This window comes from Brachyhypopomus gauderio, chromosome 3 (genome assembly GCF_052324685.1).
Source record: "Brachyhypopomus gauderio isolate BG-103 chromosome 3, BGAUD_0.2, whole genome shotgun sequence".
NCBI classification, from domain to species: Eukaryota; Metazoa; Chordata; class Actinopteri; order Gymnotiformes; family Hypopomidae; genus Brachyhypopomus; species Brachyhypopomus gauderio.
The window spans coordinates 38,653,020-38,673,019 of NC_135213.1; the positions used below are offsets into that span (position 1 = coordinate 38,653,020).

General features: G+C 46.3%; 1 protein-coding gene across 1 annotated transcript in view; it reads left to right on the top strand.

Annotated features, from left to right (window-relative positions):
• Positions 1 to 20,000, top strand: part of LOC143509467 (voltage-dependent N-type calcium channel subunit alpha-1B-like) — a 61,002-nt gene that overhangs the window by 27,120 nt on the left and 13,882 nt on the right. The window contains exons 16-30 of the mRNA XM_076998215.1: positions 382 to 441; positions 789 to 895; positions 5,475 to 5,571; positions 5,724 to 5,884; positions 6,196 to 6,333; positions 7,857 to 8,058; positions 10,142 to 10,306; positions 10,442 to 10,552; positions 10,669 to 10,752; positions 15,146 to 15,262; positions 15,410 to 15,475; positions 15,769 to 15,860; positions 17,392 to 17,542; positions 17,907 to 18,034; positions 19,326 to 19,422. Coding sequence (XP_076854330.1) covers positions 382 to 441; positions 789 to 895; positions 5,475 to 5,571; positions 5,724 to 5,884; positions 6,196 to 6,333; positions 7,857 to 8,058; positions 10,142 to 10,306; positions 10,442 to 10,552; positions 10,669 to 10,752; positions 15,146 to 15,262; positions 15,410 to 15,475; positions 15,769 to 15,860; positions 17,392 to 17,542; positions 17,907 to 18,034; positions 19,326 to 19,422 — 1,776 coding nt within the window. The remainder of the gene's footprint in view (positions 1 to 381; positions 442 to 788; positions 896 to 5,474; positions 5,572 to 5,723; positions 5,885 to 6,195; positions 6,334 to 7,856; positions 8,059 to 10,141; positions 10,307 to 10,441; positions 10,553 to 10,668; positions 10,753 to 15,145; positions 15,263 to 15,409; positions 15,476 to 15,768; positions 15,861 to 17,391; positions 17,543 to 17,906; positions 18,035 to 19,325; positions 19,423 to 20,000) is intronic.

Genomic DNA, 20,000 nt, shown 5'->3' on the forward strand with positions numbered 1-20,000 from the left:
TCCCCCACACACCCTCACATCCCCCACACACTCTCACCTCCCCCACACACTCTCACCTCCCCCACACACCCTCACATCCCAAACACACCCTCACCTCCCCCCACACACCCTCACATCCCAAACACACCCTCACATCCCCCACACACCCTCACATCCCAAACACACCCTCACATCCCCCACACACCCTCACATCCCAAACACACCCTCACATCCCCCACACACCCTCACATCCCAAACACACCCTCACATCCCCCACACACCCTCACCTCCATCCACACACCCTCACCTCCCCCCACACACCCTCACATCCCCCCACACACCCTCACATCCCCCACACATCAATCCCCAGGCATTAATTTGACCTTGATTTTTGTTCTAAAGGTACTGAAGTATTTGGACTATGTCTTCACTGGTGTGTTCACGTTTGAGATGGTGATAAAGGTGAGTTTCTACATTACCAATTACTACTGTAGACGCTGTTGGTTGGCAGGGTTTTAATATTTTTTTAAGTCTCTTTCTGTAGATGTTTCATTTTTAATATGCTGTTATTAATGTGAGTTATATTTATTTGACACTAATATGACTGTGTGATGTCACCTCCCCCACATCAAGTGTGTTTTTTTAGGTTGACATGTTTTTCTTCACACAGTTCCATGAATTAATTACAGGTTAAAGCCCACAGCACAACATTCATATTTCAAACAGGCGTAGAGTGAGAATGTCCGTGTGTATGTGTGCTACAGATTCAGCACTGTGACCTCTAACCAGCTTCTTTCCTCCCTCCCAAGATGGTGGACCTGGGGTTACTGTTGCATCCTGGATCCTACTTCCGAGACCTGTGGAACATTCTAGACTTCATTGTAGTCAGTGGAGCTCTGGTGGCGTTCGCTTTCTCGTGAGTCAACCTCTTCTACAGTCTTGATTCCTCCTCAGGTTGCCAACGCGCCACCCTGAGCCAAAATCCCAAAGTGTAGGTTGTAGAATTTGCTGAGTTCCATGAAGAGGTTCTCTGTTTGCCTCGCAGACAGATGGATGATGTGGTACCCATGGTTTCTATGGTTGCCATGATGGTACAGGTCCCCAGGTGGACATCTAAAGGACACTAAATGCCTCCCATCCATCAAACAGGGCAGCAAACAAGCCTGGTGCTCTAGAGTGTGGCCAACGCTTCACTACTCTCTGATGTGGTCTCAGAGGTCAGCTGCCCGTTTGACTACGAGAACACAATGTGTGTGTGTGTGTGTGTCTGTGTGTGTGTGTGTGTGTGTGTGTGTGTGTGTGTGTGTGTGTGTGTGTGTGTGTGTGTGTGTGTGTGTGTGTGTGTGTGTGTGTGTGGTTGAGATTAGCTTAAACAGCCTTAGCTGTACTACCGAGGTCAAAGTCGACGCTGCCACATGTAAACAAGAACGTGTAAAACTAAATGAATCAAACGGTTTCCTTCTTGTGTCCCAATATAATCAAATATGCTTGAATCACAGGAAGTAGTTTGTGGAATTATGCCCTGGCGGCCAGGAAGTGCCAGTGTTTGCCTGTAGACGCCGAGCGTCTCTAAGACCAACAGTGTGCGGTGCTGTAGTTGTTCTGTATCCTGTGTCTCACGAGCAGTGATGTCTCGCCTTTTCTCTCACACTCACTGTCCGCTCTCTCTCTCTCTCTCTCTCTCTCTCTCTCTCTCTCTCTCTCTCTCTCTCTCTCTCTCTCTCTCTCTCTCCCTGCTCGGAATCACATGAAGAAGCTTCATGGGGTAATGCTTTAACTCTCTCTCTCTCACCTCATTCTCTCTCTTCCTGTCTGTCCTCTTGCCTGTCTGCGTGTAAGTCAGAGGGTTCTACGCTCAGCTCGTGGGGCCACAGCGTGGGATTTCTCCCTGTGAACCATCACCGCAGCACTGCCATACCGAACCGCCTGACGCTCTCACCCATTTTAGTGTTTACTCCATCGCCCCGACTTCTCATTGCCAAAACCCCCAACACTGCAAAAGAAATAATAACCATCACTCTTTTTCATACTGTCTCTCCAACGTGAATGCCGGCCTGAATCCCCACAGGCCGTTCCTCCCTTAGCACACGCTCAGATCAGATCAGTGCACGTGAATGTCAGATGAACAGGAGCCAGTCTAGTTCTGCTGCATGCTGTTCATACCGCCCGTACCCACACAGCCAATCACAGGCCTGCTTCTTCCGTCTGTAGGCAGGAGAAAGGTGAGCATCGTCGAAATGCTAACGCTCGTCACCACGTGGTTCACTTCACGAGGAACGTGTGTCCACATGCGCTTCACTGAGGAACTAAACATGTTACCCGCTCCATTTAAACCACCGACTGTGTGGAATTAGCTCATATTATGTAATGATATTATGCAACGAAGACAAAAATTCATGTATCTAATTCATATGTTTTGTTTGGCTCTGCATTAATCAGATAGGAGCATGCTGATTTGATTACATTAGACAACACATTTATGGTGGGTGTCTAATTACACAGCCGAATTTGAAGTCATAATTCTTTACAGTCGGGTATCAATATTTAAAGTATCACAAACAAAAAGATATTATGAAGATTTCTCAGTGAATACCGTGTTTCTGTCCTCAGACGCCATGTTCATCAAGCCCCTGTTGAGTGGGATAGCCACCAGTCTCTATTTGCTGAACTCATGTATGCTAACATCCCCTCAACCACCTACCCCCAAACACAACCCCACCCCCAAACACAACCCCACCTCCCAAACACAACCCCACCCCCAAACACAACCCCACCCCCAAACACAACCCCACCTCCCAAACACAACCCCACCCCCAAACACAACCCCACCTCCCAACTCAACCCCACCCCCAAACACAACCCCACCTCCCAAACACAACCCCACCCCCAAACTCAATCCCACCCCCAAACACAACCCCACCCCCAAATACAACCCCACCACCAAACACAACCCCACCCCCAAACTCAACCCCACCTCCCAAACACAACCCCACCCCCAAACACAACCCCACCCCCAAACTCAACCCCACCTCCCAACTCAACCCCACCCCCAAACACAACCCCACCCCCAAACTCAACCCCACCCCCAAACACAACCCCACCTCCCAACTCAACCCCACCCCCAAACACAACCCCACCTCCCAAACACAACCCCACCTCCCAAACACAATCCCACCCCCAAATACAACCCCACCCCCAAACACAACCCCACCCCCAAACTCAACCCCACCCCCAAACACAACCCCACCCCCAAATACAACCCCACCACCAAACACAACCCCTCCCCCAAACTCAATCCCACACACACACACACACACACAACCTTTCGTGCAACACCTCTGTGGTCTTAGAAACACCACCTTGAAACATGTTATCCTTTGAAGCACATTTGCCCACTCATCAGTGTGTGTGTGCTACCGGTGTGGTGTGTGTAAGCCGGAGACCAAGACAGTCAAGCTGGAGAAACAAAATGTCTGTGCTTTGTTATTCAAATGTAGCCATGTGTCCTTAAGAGGCTAACGTGTATACCTGCTAGCTCTGGCATAGCCTGTGGGTCATGTCTTGTGAGCAGTCATAATGTTTTGCCCTGTGTGTGTTTTGTTCGTTCATTAGATTGCATCACAGTGTGAACAGGTGGGGACCCCCCTACACACCTCCGTTCTCCCTGTCTCACGAGCCCACTCACGCCTCCTCTCAATGGGTCTTCTGGGGTTGGGGGACAGCGTCCCTTAAACATCTCTGTGAAGTGATTCTGTGCCGGACCGGGGGGGGGGGGGGGTGCATCTGCACTGGACTTTCCGATAACCTTCAGCAGAACCCGTGATAAGTGAAGGTACATAGCTAGTGAAGCGTGATTGGACACGCACTGGGTTCTGCAGAAGCTATCGGAAAGACCAGTGTGGCGTGACTTATCACACAGCAACTGTGAGTGTGTGAGTTCTGTGCAGTGGTTTCACTCTGACCAGGCCCTGCACATTCCAGTCAACGCATGCTAGACTGATGTGCATCAGATAGCATGGGTGAGGTGCATGCCAGTATAGAGCCCTCGGATTGGACCAGAGGCGTAACCCCACCATGACCTACGTGTTGGGTAAAGTGCTGTGCTCCAGAGAGACAGCAATGGATTATGGGTTGCTTTGTAATTTCTGCACTGATTGGTTCAGAAGGGAGTGCAGTAAGTCTGGCATTGGTTGGTCATGTGTGGGAGTGGATCTAGTGGTCTAGTTAGAGCGTGTGTGAGCAGGGTAGCAGCAGACGTCACAACGGTTCCGTGTCCTTTCATTTCATAATCATCATGTCAGCAATATTTCATATAGGTGTGTTTGCAAAGCATTGATATAGTGCATTCTAGATTCACCACAGTCGGTGCTATTGGGAATCGTTTGTTATTCTCTGAGTAAGTGGTAGGCTGGAAGTAGCTGTGTGCTTTGATTGTAGTCATGGACATAAAGGTCTTTTTGGTTTTTCCCTGAGCATCTTTCAAGCACACACTCATCATGTGTCACCACGACGGCTTGAATGAGATGTGTAATTTTTTTCTGTTGGTTTTGTTGCTGCATTGAAGACCCAAACGATACCTGCACTACCTGTAGTCTCTTATTCAGAAGGCAGCCATTTCCCTGGCAAAATCCTCATTCCAAAATTTTGTCCCAACTCTGTGCGTCATTGTGATGATGGGAGGTGTAGAAAGATTTGCCCCCTGGGTTATCCTAGCGTATCATAGCATAACGAAACTCATGCCGCATCAAGCTATGATCACACATTCATCATCACTGTACATTATGTCGAAATCCAACGTTAGTCTCTGCACTCGGTGTGTAGTGTTTTAGCACATGTATCTTTGAAAGTGTTTAGCTAGTTACGTAGCTAAGATGATGCCGTCTGCCATCTGTGCTCAGCCTCAGAGGGACAACTCCCTTTTCCCCTTGGGGGGGGGGGGGGTGTTTTCCCCATGGGGGGAAGTTCTTTTCTCCCTGGGGGGAGGTTCTTCTCTGGTACATGTCAATCCTTTAGAAATCTGATGCACTGCTGTGTTGCCCTCGGTATTTTTGCATGATCATACTGTTTTTTAGGAATGAGCTAACATGTCAGGATCCTTTAAGTAGACTAACTCTTAAGTGATTTCCTCGCATGCTTCTTAACTTGGTTAGCTCATGTAACGTAGGATTACATGGCCCTAACTCTCTGTTCATGTTCTCTTGTGCTACTAGTCCATGACTGGTTGGGTGTAAATGTTCAGATGAAGTCTGCAATTTTTTGTTCCCTATTTTTGCTTTGAGAGAATCCATACATCTCATCTGGTAGTCTACATTAGAGATCTCGCTTTTGGTATGGCATGGACACCTCATTGTCTATAACGTCTGGTCTAGCAAACAAAGTTCTTTAACAAAGAAGATATCAGTTTGTTTGTTTTTTACAAAGATAATGGTTTAAGAGAAATCTGGTGTGGTTCACCATGAGGGAAAAGTCTCTACTCTCCCCTCTCCACTCCGTAGAGGCACCAAAGGCAAAGATATCAGCACCATAAAGTCCCTCAGGGTCCTGAGGGTGCTGCGCCCTCTCAAGACCATCAAACGGCTGCCAAAGCTCAAGGTAGGAACGTCCTGTAGACGTGCTAGTGTGGGCGCAACCATGTGCTTTGTATTTGTTTTCTTTAGACTGTAGTGTTTTAATCAGCTGTCAAAGAAAACACATTTGATACACGTATGCGTAAGTGTGTTAGTTTGGGTGTGTGTGTTCCACAGGCTGTCTTCGACTGTGTGGTGAACTCCCTGAAGAACGTCTTGAACATCCTCATCGTCTACATCCTGTTCATGTTCATCTTTGCCGTCATCGCTGTGCAGCTATTCAAGGGCAAGTTCTTCTACTGCACGGACGAGTCTAAAGGGCTGGAGCGGGACTGCAGGTAATGCGCTGGGAGCCCACAGCGCCCTCTGCAGGACAGTAGCAGTACTTTGGACTAACACACTGTTACTGTCCTGATGGTTTGAGAAGGAAGAAGTCAGATTTAAAGATCCGAGCTGTCCGTAGTTTGTCATTTAGCCCTGATGTTACTTACATCAGCTTAAAAGAATCGTATCATAAAATAATAATGCATTAGATTTACAGTATGTTTGAGATATGTAAGATAAATGATGAGGTGTTATTGTGTGTGTGTGTGTGTGTGTGTGTGTGTGTGTGTGTGTGTGTGTGTGTGTGTGTGTGTGTGGTTTTCAGGGGGCAGTTCCTGGACTATGACAAGGATGAAGTGTCAGCCCAGACTAGAGAGTGGAAGAAGTACGACTTCCACTACGACAACGTACTGTGGGCTTTCCTTACACTGTTCACTGTATCCACAGGAGAGGGTTGGCCCACGTGAGTGTCTCTCTCTCTCTCTCTCACACACACACACACACACACACACCTCTCTCTCTCTCTCTCACACACACACACACACACACACACACACACACACACACACACACACACACACACACACACACACACACACACTCTCTCTCTCTCTCTCACACACACACACACACCTCTCTCTCTCTCTCTCTCTCTCTCTCACACACACACACACACACACACACACACACACACACCTCTCTCACACACACACACACACACACACACACACACACACACACACACACCCACACAGACACCTCTCTCTCTCTCTCTCACACACACACACACACACACACACACACACACACACACACACACACACACCTCTCTCTCTCTCTCACACACACACACACACACACACACACACACACACACACACACCTCTCTCTCTCACACACACACACACACACACCTCTCTCTCTCTCTCACACACACACACACACACACACACACACACACACACACACACACACACACACACACACACACACACACACACCTCTCTCTCTCACACACACACACACACACACACACACACACACACACACACACACACACACCTCTCTCTCTCTCTCTCTCACACACACACACACACACACACACACACACCTCTCTCTCTCTCTCACACACACACACACACACACCTCTCTCTCTCTCTCACACACACACACACACCTCTCTCTCTCTAACACACACACACACACACACACACACACACACACACACACACACAGAGACTCTCTTCTTGAGCCTCATCTAATAACAGCGCCCTCTACTGGCATGTAGACTCCTCCCCCCTCCCATCAGGGTCTAGATGTTCAGCCCTTCATACCCGTGCGTGTTTATTCACACTGTGCAGTTTTTTGAAGGGCTTCAAAGTCCCATAAAAGCCTCGCTGGTGTGGTTGTGCCTCCATTGTCCTGTCTGCCCCCGAACACATCCTCCTCTCATCTCAGTTCAAAGGTCCATGTCAGTTTGAAATGATGCCCTTTCCAGAGTCTGTGGAGGGAGCTAAACCCCGCCCTCAGGGGGGAGGGGCTGGGAAGCCAGCTGGTCTTCACTAGCCTGGGCAAACAGCCTGATGAGGGGCCACAAGCATCCTGTCATTGTGCGAGACTTGTGTCTTGTGTAGGCGAGGTCAGGGTTAGGACATGGTCTCCAGTACAGGTTCTCCCATGCTGTTATACAATGCACTGATGCACACTGTGTAGAAGATGATGAACTTGTCAATTTTAGGTTAATGAAAAAAGTTAAATACAGTTCCTCTGAACCAATCACTTTAATCCTATTACTATAGTGCTACATCATATTAATCATCATATAATATTAATAATGTTAATGTTCACATCACTTTCACAGAACTTTAGCAAGCTTCAGCTCTGTAAACATCCAACTTTAAGGTGAAAGCAATATGTAACAACAGCTAGAAACGCCTAGTCTCTGGTCATGTGTACTCCAGTGCTGAGTGGTTTTATTTCGAGCAGGGTTCTGAAGCACTCGGTGGATGCCACGTTCGAGGATCAGGGGCCGAGCCCCGGCTACCGCATCGAGATGTCCATCTTCTACGTGGTCTACTTTGTGGTCTTTCCCTTCTTCTTCGTCAACATCTTCGTGGCCCTGATCATCATCACGTTCCAGGAGCAGGGAGACAAAGCGCTGTCGGAGTGCAGCCTGGAGAAGAATGAGGTGAGGAGGATGTGTGAGGAGACGCCCCACACGTGAGGCACCAGGAGATAGACGCCCCACACGTGAGGAGACGCCCCACGTGAGAGGCACCAGGATATTGTTGGAAATGCCTTTTTCTTGGCCACAGGGTGAAAGTCTGATTGGCTGAGAGGGTTAAGGCACATCCTGCTTCCTCAGAGACAACATCAGATTTGTGACCGAACACCAACATTGATGAATGTATGTCGTAATTCAAATAGAATTGCTGTCATAGACTAACAGCAGATAAACCCACTAAGGTGTTTTGATGAGAGCATGACCGACTGCTTCATGGGGCCACATGCTAATACAGGGCGACCCAGACGTCTTTGGACAGGTTTCTTGATAATCTAGGTCCAGATTATCATACATGAAAGAAGCTATGTTGGAGACTCCTGTAGCACGGTCACAATATAGCGCTCTAGCCTGTAGTCAGCAGTCTGATAGCGTTCAATGGAAAATGGCCATGACACAGGTACAGATGTCCAGAGAGACACTGAAATTGATTCAGTAGTGAGACTGGATTGAATCAGCTGCCTGTTTCACACACACACACACACACACACACACACACACACACACACACACACACACACACACACACACACAAAGCAGAAAAACAGGCAGTGAGACATCTCTGTCTCTTCTCTCCATCTCCTTAGAGGCTCCATTAGACATGTCCAGACTGTCCACACGCTAACCCGCCACACGCTAACCCGCCACACGTTAACCCGCCACACGCTAACCCGCCACACGTTAACCCGCCACACGCTAACCCGCCACCACGCTAACCCGCCACACGCTAACCCGCCACACGCCAACCCGTCACACGTTAACCCGCCACACGCTAACCCGTCACACGCTAACCCGTCACACGCTAACCCGCCACATGCTAACCCGTCACACGCTAACCCGCCACTTCTCACTTGCTACAACCAGAATGCACTGCATACATTTTCTGGCTCAGTGTTTATTCCTTATTTAATATTCTCTGTCAAAGGTATGAAAAGGACACAATATTTGAATAATGAAGTCTAACTTGAGTCCTCTTTATATTACTTCTTCGTTAACACTAAGTGTTTACTTACTAACGTGAAGTAATGCATTAGTTAACATGAACAACACATGAAGTAACACATTAACAATAATTAACTAACGTTAAGTAAACAACCGTTGTGGCTCCTGTTTTGGCTCTTTGTTGCTCACACCTTTTTTGGTTCGACCTTAAAGGAATATATTACAATGTACTGATTTACCTACATAATTAATGGGTAACTTGGAAATATCCAGAATCTATCAGCATATGAACTGAAGTGTGTTCATACTGTTTTTAGCTCTTTAGTCCCTTTTGCTCCAAACTAAAACACTAAAGCTCTAAAGCTCTAAAGCTCTGGGCAGTCATGGCCTGGTGGTTAGGGAACTGGTCTTGTGACCGGAGGGTCGTGGGTTCGATCCCCAGACCTGAGGCCATGACTGAGGTGCCTCTGAGCAAGGCCCTTAACCCTCAATTGCTCACTTGTATAAAAAATGAGATAAAAATGTAAGTCGCTCTGGATAAGGGCGTCTGCCAAATGCCATAAATGTAAATGTAAAAAGGTGTGAGCAACAAAGAGCCAAAACAGGAGTCACAACTGTTACATGTTTACTTAACGTTAGTTAATTATTGTTAATGTGTTACTTCATGTGTTGTTCATGTTAACTAATGCATTACTTCACGTTAGTTAGTCAACACTTAATGTAAAGAGTTAACCCATCTTCTGTGGGATTACAATCACCTCTGTCCCACATCCCGAAAGGAACTTTGGGTATAAATGAGCAGAAGTTTTGGGCCGTCTGTAATGGAAAGTCAACAGGTTATCCAAGAATAAACTGTGAAATGCTATCAGGCATGACTGGATCTGACCAGAACCTTCTGGAAGCCGCTTCACTTTATATGGCCATTTTTATAAACTTTCTGCAGGTTTGGCTTTTTAAAATCAGTTTTGGCATATCCATTGCGTTTAGCTGGAAGCCGATGGGCCACGGTGACATGAGCTTTGCTGGTGTTTGTGTCTCCGCCCCGCAGAGAGCCTGTATTGACTTCGCCATCAACGCCAAGCCGCTGACCCGCTATATGCCCCAGAACCAGCAATCCTTCCAGTACAGGATGTGGAAGTTTGTGGTCTCACCTCCATTTGAATACTCCATCATGATCATGATCGCTCTCAACACCGTGGTCCTCATGATGAAGGTCAGCACCCACGTCTTCTCCGTGTGCTTCTTCGTGTGTGTTTACTGGTTTTAGTCTTTTTAGCGGGTGCGTTGTGGTTTTTGTCTTATTGAAATCTTCGGATGCGAGTGAAGGGTGCAATTCTCGCCCCGATAGTTCTACGATGCTCCGGATGTTTACGAAGCCATGTTGAAGTATCTCAACATCGTCTTCACTGCTCTGTTCTCGCTGGAGTGCATTCTCAAGATCATTGCTTTTGGTCCATTGGTGAGCACCCCCCCCTTCCCCCCCGAGGCTTGAGGTGTCAAAAATGAAATTATGCGTAGAGTGTTGAATGGGCCTGGCGTTTGTGCGAGTGATTCTGCTAATCCCTTCCTCTGCAGAATTACCTGAAGGATGCCTGGAACGTGTTTGACTTTGTGACAGTGCTGGGGAGTATTACCGACATCCTGGTCACCGAGATTAATGTGAGTTAAAGAAACATCCAGCATCCAGCACAAACTCCATTAAAATGAGCAAATACAGCCCAGGGAGAACATCTCAGCAGGGGAGAGAGGGAGAGAGGGAGAGGGAGAGAGGGAGGGAGAGGGAGAGAGGGAGGGAGAGGGAGAGAGAGAGGGAGGGGGAGATAGAGAAGGAGAGAGAGGGAGAGGGCGAGAATGGGGAGACAGGGACAGAGAAGGGGAGGCAGAGGGGGAGATAGAGAAGGAGAGAGAGAGTGGGGGAGCGAGGACAGGGGGAGGGGAAGATAGAGAAGGAGAGGGAGAGGGGGAAGGAGGTGGAGGGAGAGAAGGAGGGAGGGAGAGGGGAGCTCTACATTGAACACTGTGTATTAAGCAGATGTACTAAACTGTGTCCTAATCTCCATGTCATTTTCAAATATTGTTACTAATGTTAATGTTTGTAGTGTAATTTTCTCTGTACATGACAGCTGCTCATGTTGTCTTTCTTTTCATTTCTTTTGGCCTCCTCTCTCTGTCTCTCTTTCTCTTTCTCTCTGTATGTGCCCTGCTTGGTTGTCTGTTTGTGCGTTGTCTTCACTACATGTTGGCTGCCATAATACACGCCGTCTTTTCTAGACGCCGGTGAGTGGCATGTCCTCTTGTTCCTCTCAATACCCATTTCACCTTCCCCAAAACAAATCTGTCCTCTGTCACTTATTTGCTGAGTGGTTTTCCCTGAACACATGTCGAAATAAAGTCTTTATTTTAACAAGGACGTCTACCGTAAAATGACCAGTTTACCACTTAAACTGATCTTGCCTTGGAAGGACGGACACAAATGGCATGTGTTGTTTAAATAGTTAAAATGGCTTAGATTATCACTACTGATCATACAACTACTGAACAGATTATCACTACTGATCATACAACTACTGAACAGATTATCACTACTGATCATACAACTACTGAACAGATTATCACTACTGATCATACAACTACTGAACAGATTATCACTACTGATCATACAACTACTGAACAGATTATAACTACTGATCATACACAACTACTGAACAGATTATCCCTACTGATCATACACAACTACTGAACAGATTATCACTACTGATCATACAACTACTGAACGGATTATCACTACTGATCATCAGTGATGCCGGTAACGCGTTACTTAGTAACGCGTTACTGTAGTCGGACTACTTTTTTCAGTAACGAGTAGTCTAACGCAACTACTATTTAAAAACTAGTAGTCAGATTAAAGTTACTTATCTAAAACATCGTGCGTTACTATTTCGAGATGCATCCAATTGCACAGCCGGAGAGCCAACTGCAGTTCTAGACCTGCAGTTTTAGACCTGCAGTTCTAGACGTGCTGTAGTTTTAGCCATGCGCCACCTAGCGGCTCGGAATGTAGCTAACGACAGCCAACCGCAGTTCTAGACCAGCAGTTCCAATGCATGCCGTAGGCTCAGGGGCTTGTATATTGTAATAATCCATTGTTTATTTGTTAAATAAGCCCATTGATTCTGAATTGTTTTAGCCAAATCTATAACATTTGACAAGTTTTAAACGATAATGTACACCACATTTTGTATTTAAATAGAAGTAGTACGCCTCATTTTCCCTGTTCTTTTAGGGAGTTTTGATTAATTTTGTCATTTACACACACAGCTTGTCTCCTGAAGATATTTTATTTTTAATTAAACTACTGGATTACTGGCATAGGCTATTTTGTATTAAAAATCAGCAAAAATTGCATAATGTCAGGATGCTTTCAGTGAGTAAGCATACGTTTCCAGAATGTTAGGAGTGATTTATTTTACTCGTATACCTTCATTGGCATGCAACTAGCAAATATTATGTGATACTTGGGGTTTTTCGCTCACACGCCACACATCCGATTTCTCACGCCGAAAAAAAATCTAGTTTATTTACCTCTGATCCATATCTATGATTCAATGAGTTACCAGTTCGCTCTGGCGCAAACACTGGCGACCGATCGATCGCAATATAATACAAATTTTTGTCCATTTTACGTTCGCCACCACCCCCCCCCCCCCCCGGCAAAAATTTACGTTCGCAGGACTATAGCATTTCTCTCAAAGTCGAAGTAGCTACAAAGTAGTCATAAAGGTAGCCAGAACTAACGAACTAAGACACACTAACGCTAGCCAGATTCATCCTTCATGACATAAACATTACGATAACACAAAAATGACCTTCAGACCGATCATATTTACATTTACATTTATGGCATTTAGCAGACTAAATATATGTGTATCATATATTAATATGCTCAATTGTATCAATATTCAGAACATAGTCTGGGTTCTTATGGGTTAATAATGATGGGGAAATGCTACTTTAGCTTGCTTACTACTTTTAGTATTAATAGTAGCGTAGTAAGTGCTAATTTCCTTCCTTTAAGTTGTTTCAAATTTAATCAAAGTAGCTACTAAGTAGCCATAAAGGTAGCCAGAACTAACGAACCAAGACACACTAACGCTAGTCAGATTCATCCTTCATGACATAAACATTACGATAACCCAAAAATTACCTTCAGACATTATCATATATCTATCATATATTATTGTTGCTTATAAATATTCTTCCATCTGCTCCCGCGACATACTAAACACTATCTGGATATTACGTTACATACATCTAAAACTACGGCACGTCTAGAACTGCAGGTCTAGAACTGCAGGTCTAAAACTGCGGTTGGCTCTCCGGGTGTGCAATTGGATGATGTAGACTATTTCTGCATTTCGGGGGAACGTAGGTTATATTTATTCATTCTTATTTTTTGGCTACACGTTTCTTACGCGGTTACGTCATCTCTGCTCTGCTGCGCCAAAGTCAGATGTGAACAATATGGAAGTTGAGGTTCGCCTTTAGCAGCTGGAAATACAGGCATTATTTTGATTTTATTTCGGCTAAGGAAGACAACATTAAGGTCCGTTGTACACTCTGTGCTGGCAACAGAGTGCTGTCTACTTTCAAAAACACAACGTCAAACCTGAAAAAAAAACCGGGGCTTGGCGGCGAACGTAAATTGTTACCGGGCGGGGTGTAAAATGGACCAAATTCAGTGTTATATCGCGATCGATCGATCGCCGGTGGTTGGCGCCAGATCGAACTAGTAACTCATTGAATCATAGATGTGGATCAGAGGTAAATAAACTAGATTTATTTTTTTTCGGCGTGAGATATCGGAAGTGTGGCGTGTAAGCGTGTGAAGACAGTCAAATGCGTGTGTCTCAATGCGTGAGAGTTGGCAACCCTGTAAGTGGGCGGAGTTGAACAGAAAGACTGTCTTATTTATTTATTTAAAAAACATGTAAGCCTATTTCAAGAAAAAGTTTACAAATGCCAGTGTCATTTTTGATGTTCCGGTTAAAATACATGTCAATAAAGTGAGTATTGGCAGAACTGGTAGTCATTTTCATGTTATAGGGGCCGGGGATCAGCCTCTGCTGAAAGTAACTAAAAGTAATCTAACTTAGTTACTTTTAAAAGCAAGTAGTCAGTAACTTAACTGAGTTACTTTTTAAAGAAGTAGTCAGTAGTCAGTAGTCGGATTACTGTTTCAAAGTAACTATGGCAACACTGCTGATCATACAACTACTGAACAGATTATCACTACTGATCATATTACTACTGAACAGATTATCACTACTGATCATACAACTACTGAACAGATTATCACTACTGATCATATTACTACTGAACAGATTATCACTACTGATCATACAACTACTGAACAGATTATCACTACTGATCATATTACTACTGAACAGATTATCACTACTGATCATACTGCTACTGAACAGATTATCACTACTGATCATACTGCTACTGAACAGATTGTTTGTTGATGTTGTCAACTTATACCTGATTTTATAAACTTTATTTCTCCGTGTGCATCGTATTTCTATGAATCCCTGAGGAGGAATCAACCAACATGGTTTTTCTTCATCACTCTGTTGTTTATGTTGCTGGATGACACTGATGTATCAGAACACTGAATCTGATACAGACAGCAATAGACAAAACTGTGATGTGTCCAGAAGAAGTTAGCTTTCGTCCCTGTAACATCACTTCTATTAAACGTTTAGCCTATGGGCTTTTAGGTCTGACAAACCTAAACACAAAATCCTTGTTAAATTGACCACCTGCAGTGTTTGTTTACTTCTAGGCAGAATACAATAGGAACTTTGCTGTGAAAGACAATGTGTAGCAAAGTTTGGTCCCAAAAAAAAAAAGATGTTCATGAAGGGTGTGGGTGTGTGTGTGTGTGTGTGTGTGTGTGTGTGTGTGTGTGTGTGTGTGTGTGTGTGTGTGTGTGTGTGTGTGTGTGTGTGTGTGTGTGTGTGTGTGTGTGTGTATGTGTGTGATGCTTCAGGAACGCCTTCTAAACCTGAGCTTTCTCAGACTCTTCCGGGCAGCCCGTCTCATCAAACTTCTGCGTCAGGGCTACACGATCCGTATCCTGCTCTGGACCTTTGTGCAGTCCTTCAAGGTAGGGCCCCCCGCAGGCCGAGGCGTGAACGTGCAGAGCGGTGACTTCAGAGGCTGTAGCTGACAGCGCTGTTCTGTCTGTCTCTCTCTCTCTCTCTCTCTCTCTCTCTCTCTCTCTCTCTCTCTCTCTCTCTCTCTCTCTCTCTAGGCCCTGCCCTATGTCTGCCTCCTGATCGCTATGCTTTTCTTCATTTATGCCATCATTGGAATGCAGGTCAGTGTGCCCATAAACGTAGATAAGAAAACCTCGTAACCTTTTTTGTCAGTTGTTATTTTTTATTCTTTACCACCACTGCAAAAGGTCACTTGCCCTGTACCAATTAGCATTTTGTGACGAGCAAACCGATGGAATCGGGCCAAAAGTTGCTCCTCGTAAGTCCACAAATGTCGGCAATTTTTCGGTGTTCCGTTTGCGGAGTTCGGGCTCGGCGGACGCGTGAGTCTGGCGGCGTATGAGGGGTGTCCGTCTGCTTTCTGCAGCTGCCGTCTGCCGTCTTGTCTGTGCAGGTCTTCGGGAACATTCGGCTGAACGAGGACACGGCCATCAACCACCACAACAACTTCCGCACCTTCCTGCAAGCCCTCATGCTGCTCTTCAGGTGACCCACCACAAACACGCCGCTCTGCTGCTGTGCGCTGGAGCTTCAAGGAGCTTCAACTGCTCCAGCTGCTCCACGATGGCTCCTTTAAGTGCACCAGTCATTTCTGCGTCATGTCTGAAGTATGAACATGTCTGAAGTATACATGGTGTCCTGTAGCTTCAGACCTACACTAAAATGAAAACGATATTTCATTTTGCCCTCCGTGTCCACTGAGTCGTGAGGCCTGGAGTGAACTTTGTCCTGGTGTTTCACCACCAGCTGTCTGATCTCTAGAGGGACGTTTTTTGTTTTTCCAGCTCTGGCGGGTCGTACTAAGACGGTGCCACTGTGGGGAAATCTGGGTTTGTTATTGTTTCACAAACTGCAAGAATTTACATGAAAGCATCGCTGTTGGTGACGGTTGCTAATGGGGTGCGCAGCTGTATACCCCGAGGGGAAAGGGTGCACCATTTCTCTCTCTCTCTCTCTCTCTCTCTCTCTCTCTCTCTCCCTCTCTCTCTCACAAATCTTTTTCTTTCTCATGCTTTTACTCTTTATCTCTCTCTCCCTCCCAAATCTCGTTTTATTTCTCATGATTTTACTCACTTTGTCTTTCCCTCTCTCTCTCTCTCTCTCTCTCTCTCTCTCTTTCTCTCTCTCTCTCTCTCTCTCTCTCTCTCTCTCTCTCTGCTTTGTAGGCTCTCAGCAGGGCTCTCAAGTCTCACGCATTGAGCGTGTGACACACGCATTTGACCGTCTTCACACGCTCACACGCCACACCTCCGATTTCACCCCGATCTAGCCCCCCCCGGTCAACAACTCTCACACTCTGGCATGAATCCAAAACTTGAGAGCCCTGGCTCTCAGGGAGCTGTTAATTGGCTTCGCAGACAGGGGGTTGTTTATATGCCCCTAGAGTTGGGCTGAGTGTGGCCCCTGACTGGATCATTGCCACTGTGCTACAGTGTTTATGAGTGTGTCTCAATGTGTTCGTATGAGAGCTCACATCTGAGAGTCAGTCTCAGCAAAAACCTTGTCCTCTACCCCTCTGACATGTTTACAAGCTGTGTTCATCATGCCTCTCCCTCACCACCATGCCCTCTCTCCATCTGGAAGTTTCTCCACCCCCCCCCCTCTCCTTCCCTTCCTCATTCCCGCCCCAGTAAGATGCAAAATTCAGGTTTAGGGCGCCACCTAGAAGATTAGGAGAGATAAGCCTTCAGATTTTCAGACGTTAATGAGCCCCAGGTGAATCTGGCTGGCTCTGTTCTACTGGGTACCACCGACTAGCTCAGCTTAGCACAATCCAAACTCCCTCATCCACAGAGGCGGCCAGCCTATGTGTGCGTGTCTACTACACATCCCTACGGATTTGGACCCGTGTCTGCTGGGCTTTCCTGTAGCCTGTCTCTGTAATGCACACTGTGTCTAAACGGCATTGAAGCTCTATGTTGTGCATATACCAATGTGTGTGTGTGTGTGTGTGTGTGTGTGTGTGTGTGTGTGTGTGTGTGTGTGTGTGTGTGTGTGTGTGTGTGTGTGTGTTCAGGAGCGCCACAGGGGAGGCCTGGCATGAGATCATGCTGTCTTGCCTCAGCCATCGTAGGTGTGACGAGCTTTCGGGCACTCATGGAGACGAGTGTGGTAGCGACTTCGCCTACTTCTACTTCGTCTCCTTCATCTTCCTCTGCTCCTTCCTGGTCAGTGCGGTCACCCCCCTCACGTCTGGGTCATGTTCAGACCACACGAGCTCTCTGGGGTTTTAGTTTCCCAGTTCAGCTCAAAAATATGAGAAAAATCCATGACTTTGGCATGAAAGCTTTTCACCTTCAACTTGGTGGTCTTTTCTCATAACCCAAAAAACATTTCTATAATTCTCTCTTGAGGAAATTGGAATGATACCAATTGCATGCATGGAATGATACCAATTGAGCATGTTTTTTACCTAAAAACAGCTCTAAACAGTCTTTATATCTCTTTATATCTCGTCTGGCAAAAGTTGCCCATTTCACACGAGGTGACGAGGTGAAATATGATCTCAACTTCTCCTTCTCCTTTACACAGATGCTCAATCTGTTTGTGGCTGTGATCATGGATAACTTTGAGTATCTGACACGAGACTCCTCTATCCTGGGCCCACACCACCTGGATGAGTTTATCCGCGTGTGGGCAGAGTTTGACCCGGCCGCGTGGTACGTTCCAAACCCGCAACGTGCCTCACAGATGGGGATCCCTTCCTGTGACACACCTAGTAATGCACAACTTCACCTGTACTGAGATTACACCGTTACACGTGGGCCAGACGGTCTCAAGGACCCTCAGGTTAAACGCTACACCGTTCATGTGAGATTTGTTTGTCCCAGCTGTGGCTTTTCTATAGATGATGTGTGTCGGAACTGAACTGTTCCCTCTGAGTGTCTCTAGGACTCCTGAACACGTTCAAGTCTCAGGGAGGCTTATCGGAACACACATGTCCGTCTGTGTCTGAGACGGTTCGCGACGACCTCTCCAGCGCTTCCTTACGCCTCTGTCGTGTCTTGCTTGTTTTCTCCGCAGCGGACGGATTTCCTATAAGGATATGTACAATTTGTTGAGAATTATCTCGCCCCCTCTTGGCTTAGGAAAGAACTGCCCTAATAGGGTAGCCTACAAGGTTTGCAAACCCACAAACCTCCTCCACTCTCGTGGGCTCTGTGCACCATGGCCCACAGACCCAAACTGAATGGCTGTGCACCAAATGACTTGCGTACACTTCAGCCCTTGACCTCCTAGACTTGACTCGCTTATGGGTAATGTTGCTGAATGGGAAACAAAGCTTTCAAAGTCACTGAACCACACGCGTCGCTCAACGTAGCCAACCGCCGAGCTAATACACGTAGCTCAACATAGACAGAACATATCTGGAAAATGCTGGATTGTCTTTTATGACAAATCTGATTGTGTGTGTTATATTAATGCTGAACCTAAGGCAATCCACTGCTGTAATGAAACCCTGTGCGCTAAGTGTCGAGCTCACGACTCGTATTGGGAGTGGACGCTCACCGACAAAGCGCTGGCGTTGAAACCTTTGTTTCCGAGCACTAAAATAGGAAAGCCCAGGTGATGTCTCTCAGCATGCCGAAGCAGACATCGCACAACGACGCAGCCATTCTGTCTCCATCCACATCGTATGTGCACCTCAGTCTGCTCCATTTCATCCGTCCCATCAGGGATCAACTCCTCTCCCCACTGACCTCCGACCTCTAGGATCCATCTTTGACCTGCCCCGGGGCAAGGATGGCATCCCTATTCATAACACACTTGGAAATCTAAATAATGCAGATTTCTGTTTTTTTGTTTGTTTGTTTGTTTGTTTGTTTTTCACTTTCTGTCTTGTTTTCCCTAAATTTCATTTCCTCCCCGTTGTCTTCCTGCCCGTCTCTCTAACTCCCCATCCTTGTCTTTTATTTTGCGATTTCTTTCACTTTTCTCGACACTGTGAAGTGGCCGTATCAAGTACCGCGATATGTATCAGACGCTGCTCCACATGTGCCCACCTTTAGGTTTGGGAAAGAAATGTCCACCACGAATCGCCTACAAGGTAGCCCTGACTCCACCCACCCCCTCTGCTCGCCCTGTCTTCCCATTGGCTTATCTTTCAGCCAATCTCTGTGCTCGGCAGTGTTTTCCCGCCCCTCGTTTCCTTGTTTTTTCCTTTTTCCCGCTATCTGACCTTTTTTGGTGTGGCCCCTCCCCCTCTCCCTCCCTCCTCTTAGACCACTGTGCCCCTCCTCACTGTATCATCTAAAGATGGCGGCACTGTAACACACTCTAGGGACTCTGCACTGCATCTCCAGTTCAGTTGAACACCGTATTGAAACAGGATTTAATTAGCAACTATGGTTAATCTGTGAATTCTTAAACATGTTTAGTTTTCAAAATGGTCTCCTTTCACATCTATTCCAGCGTACACTTACACTACATTGTTTGTGCAGCGTATAAATAGAACAGACACAATCATTCTGGATGCTAGTTCATTTTACATTATGCAGATGTTTTCTAAAAATGCTAAACACGACCCATCCCTCATGAAGGTGTGCCTTACTGATGTTTACTGCATTTGATTGGACCATTCCAGACATCATATATTTTGTAGATATGGGCCTTTCGTCAACTGGC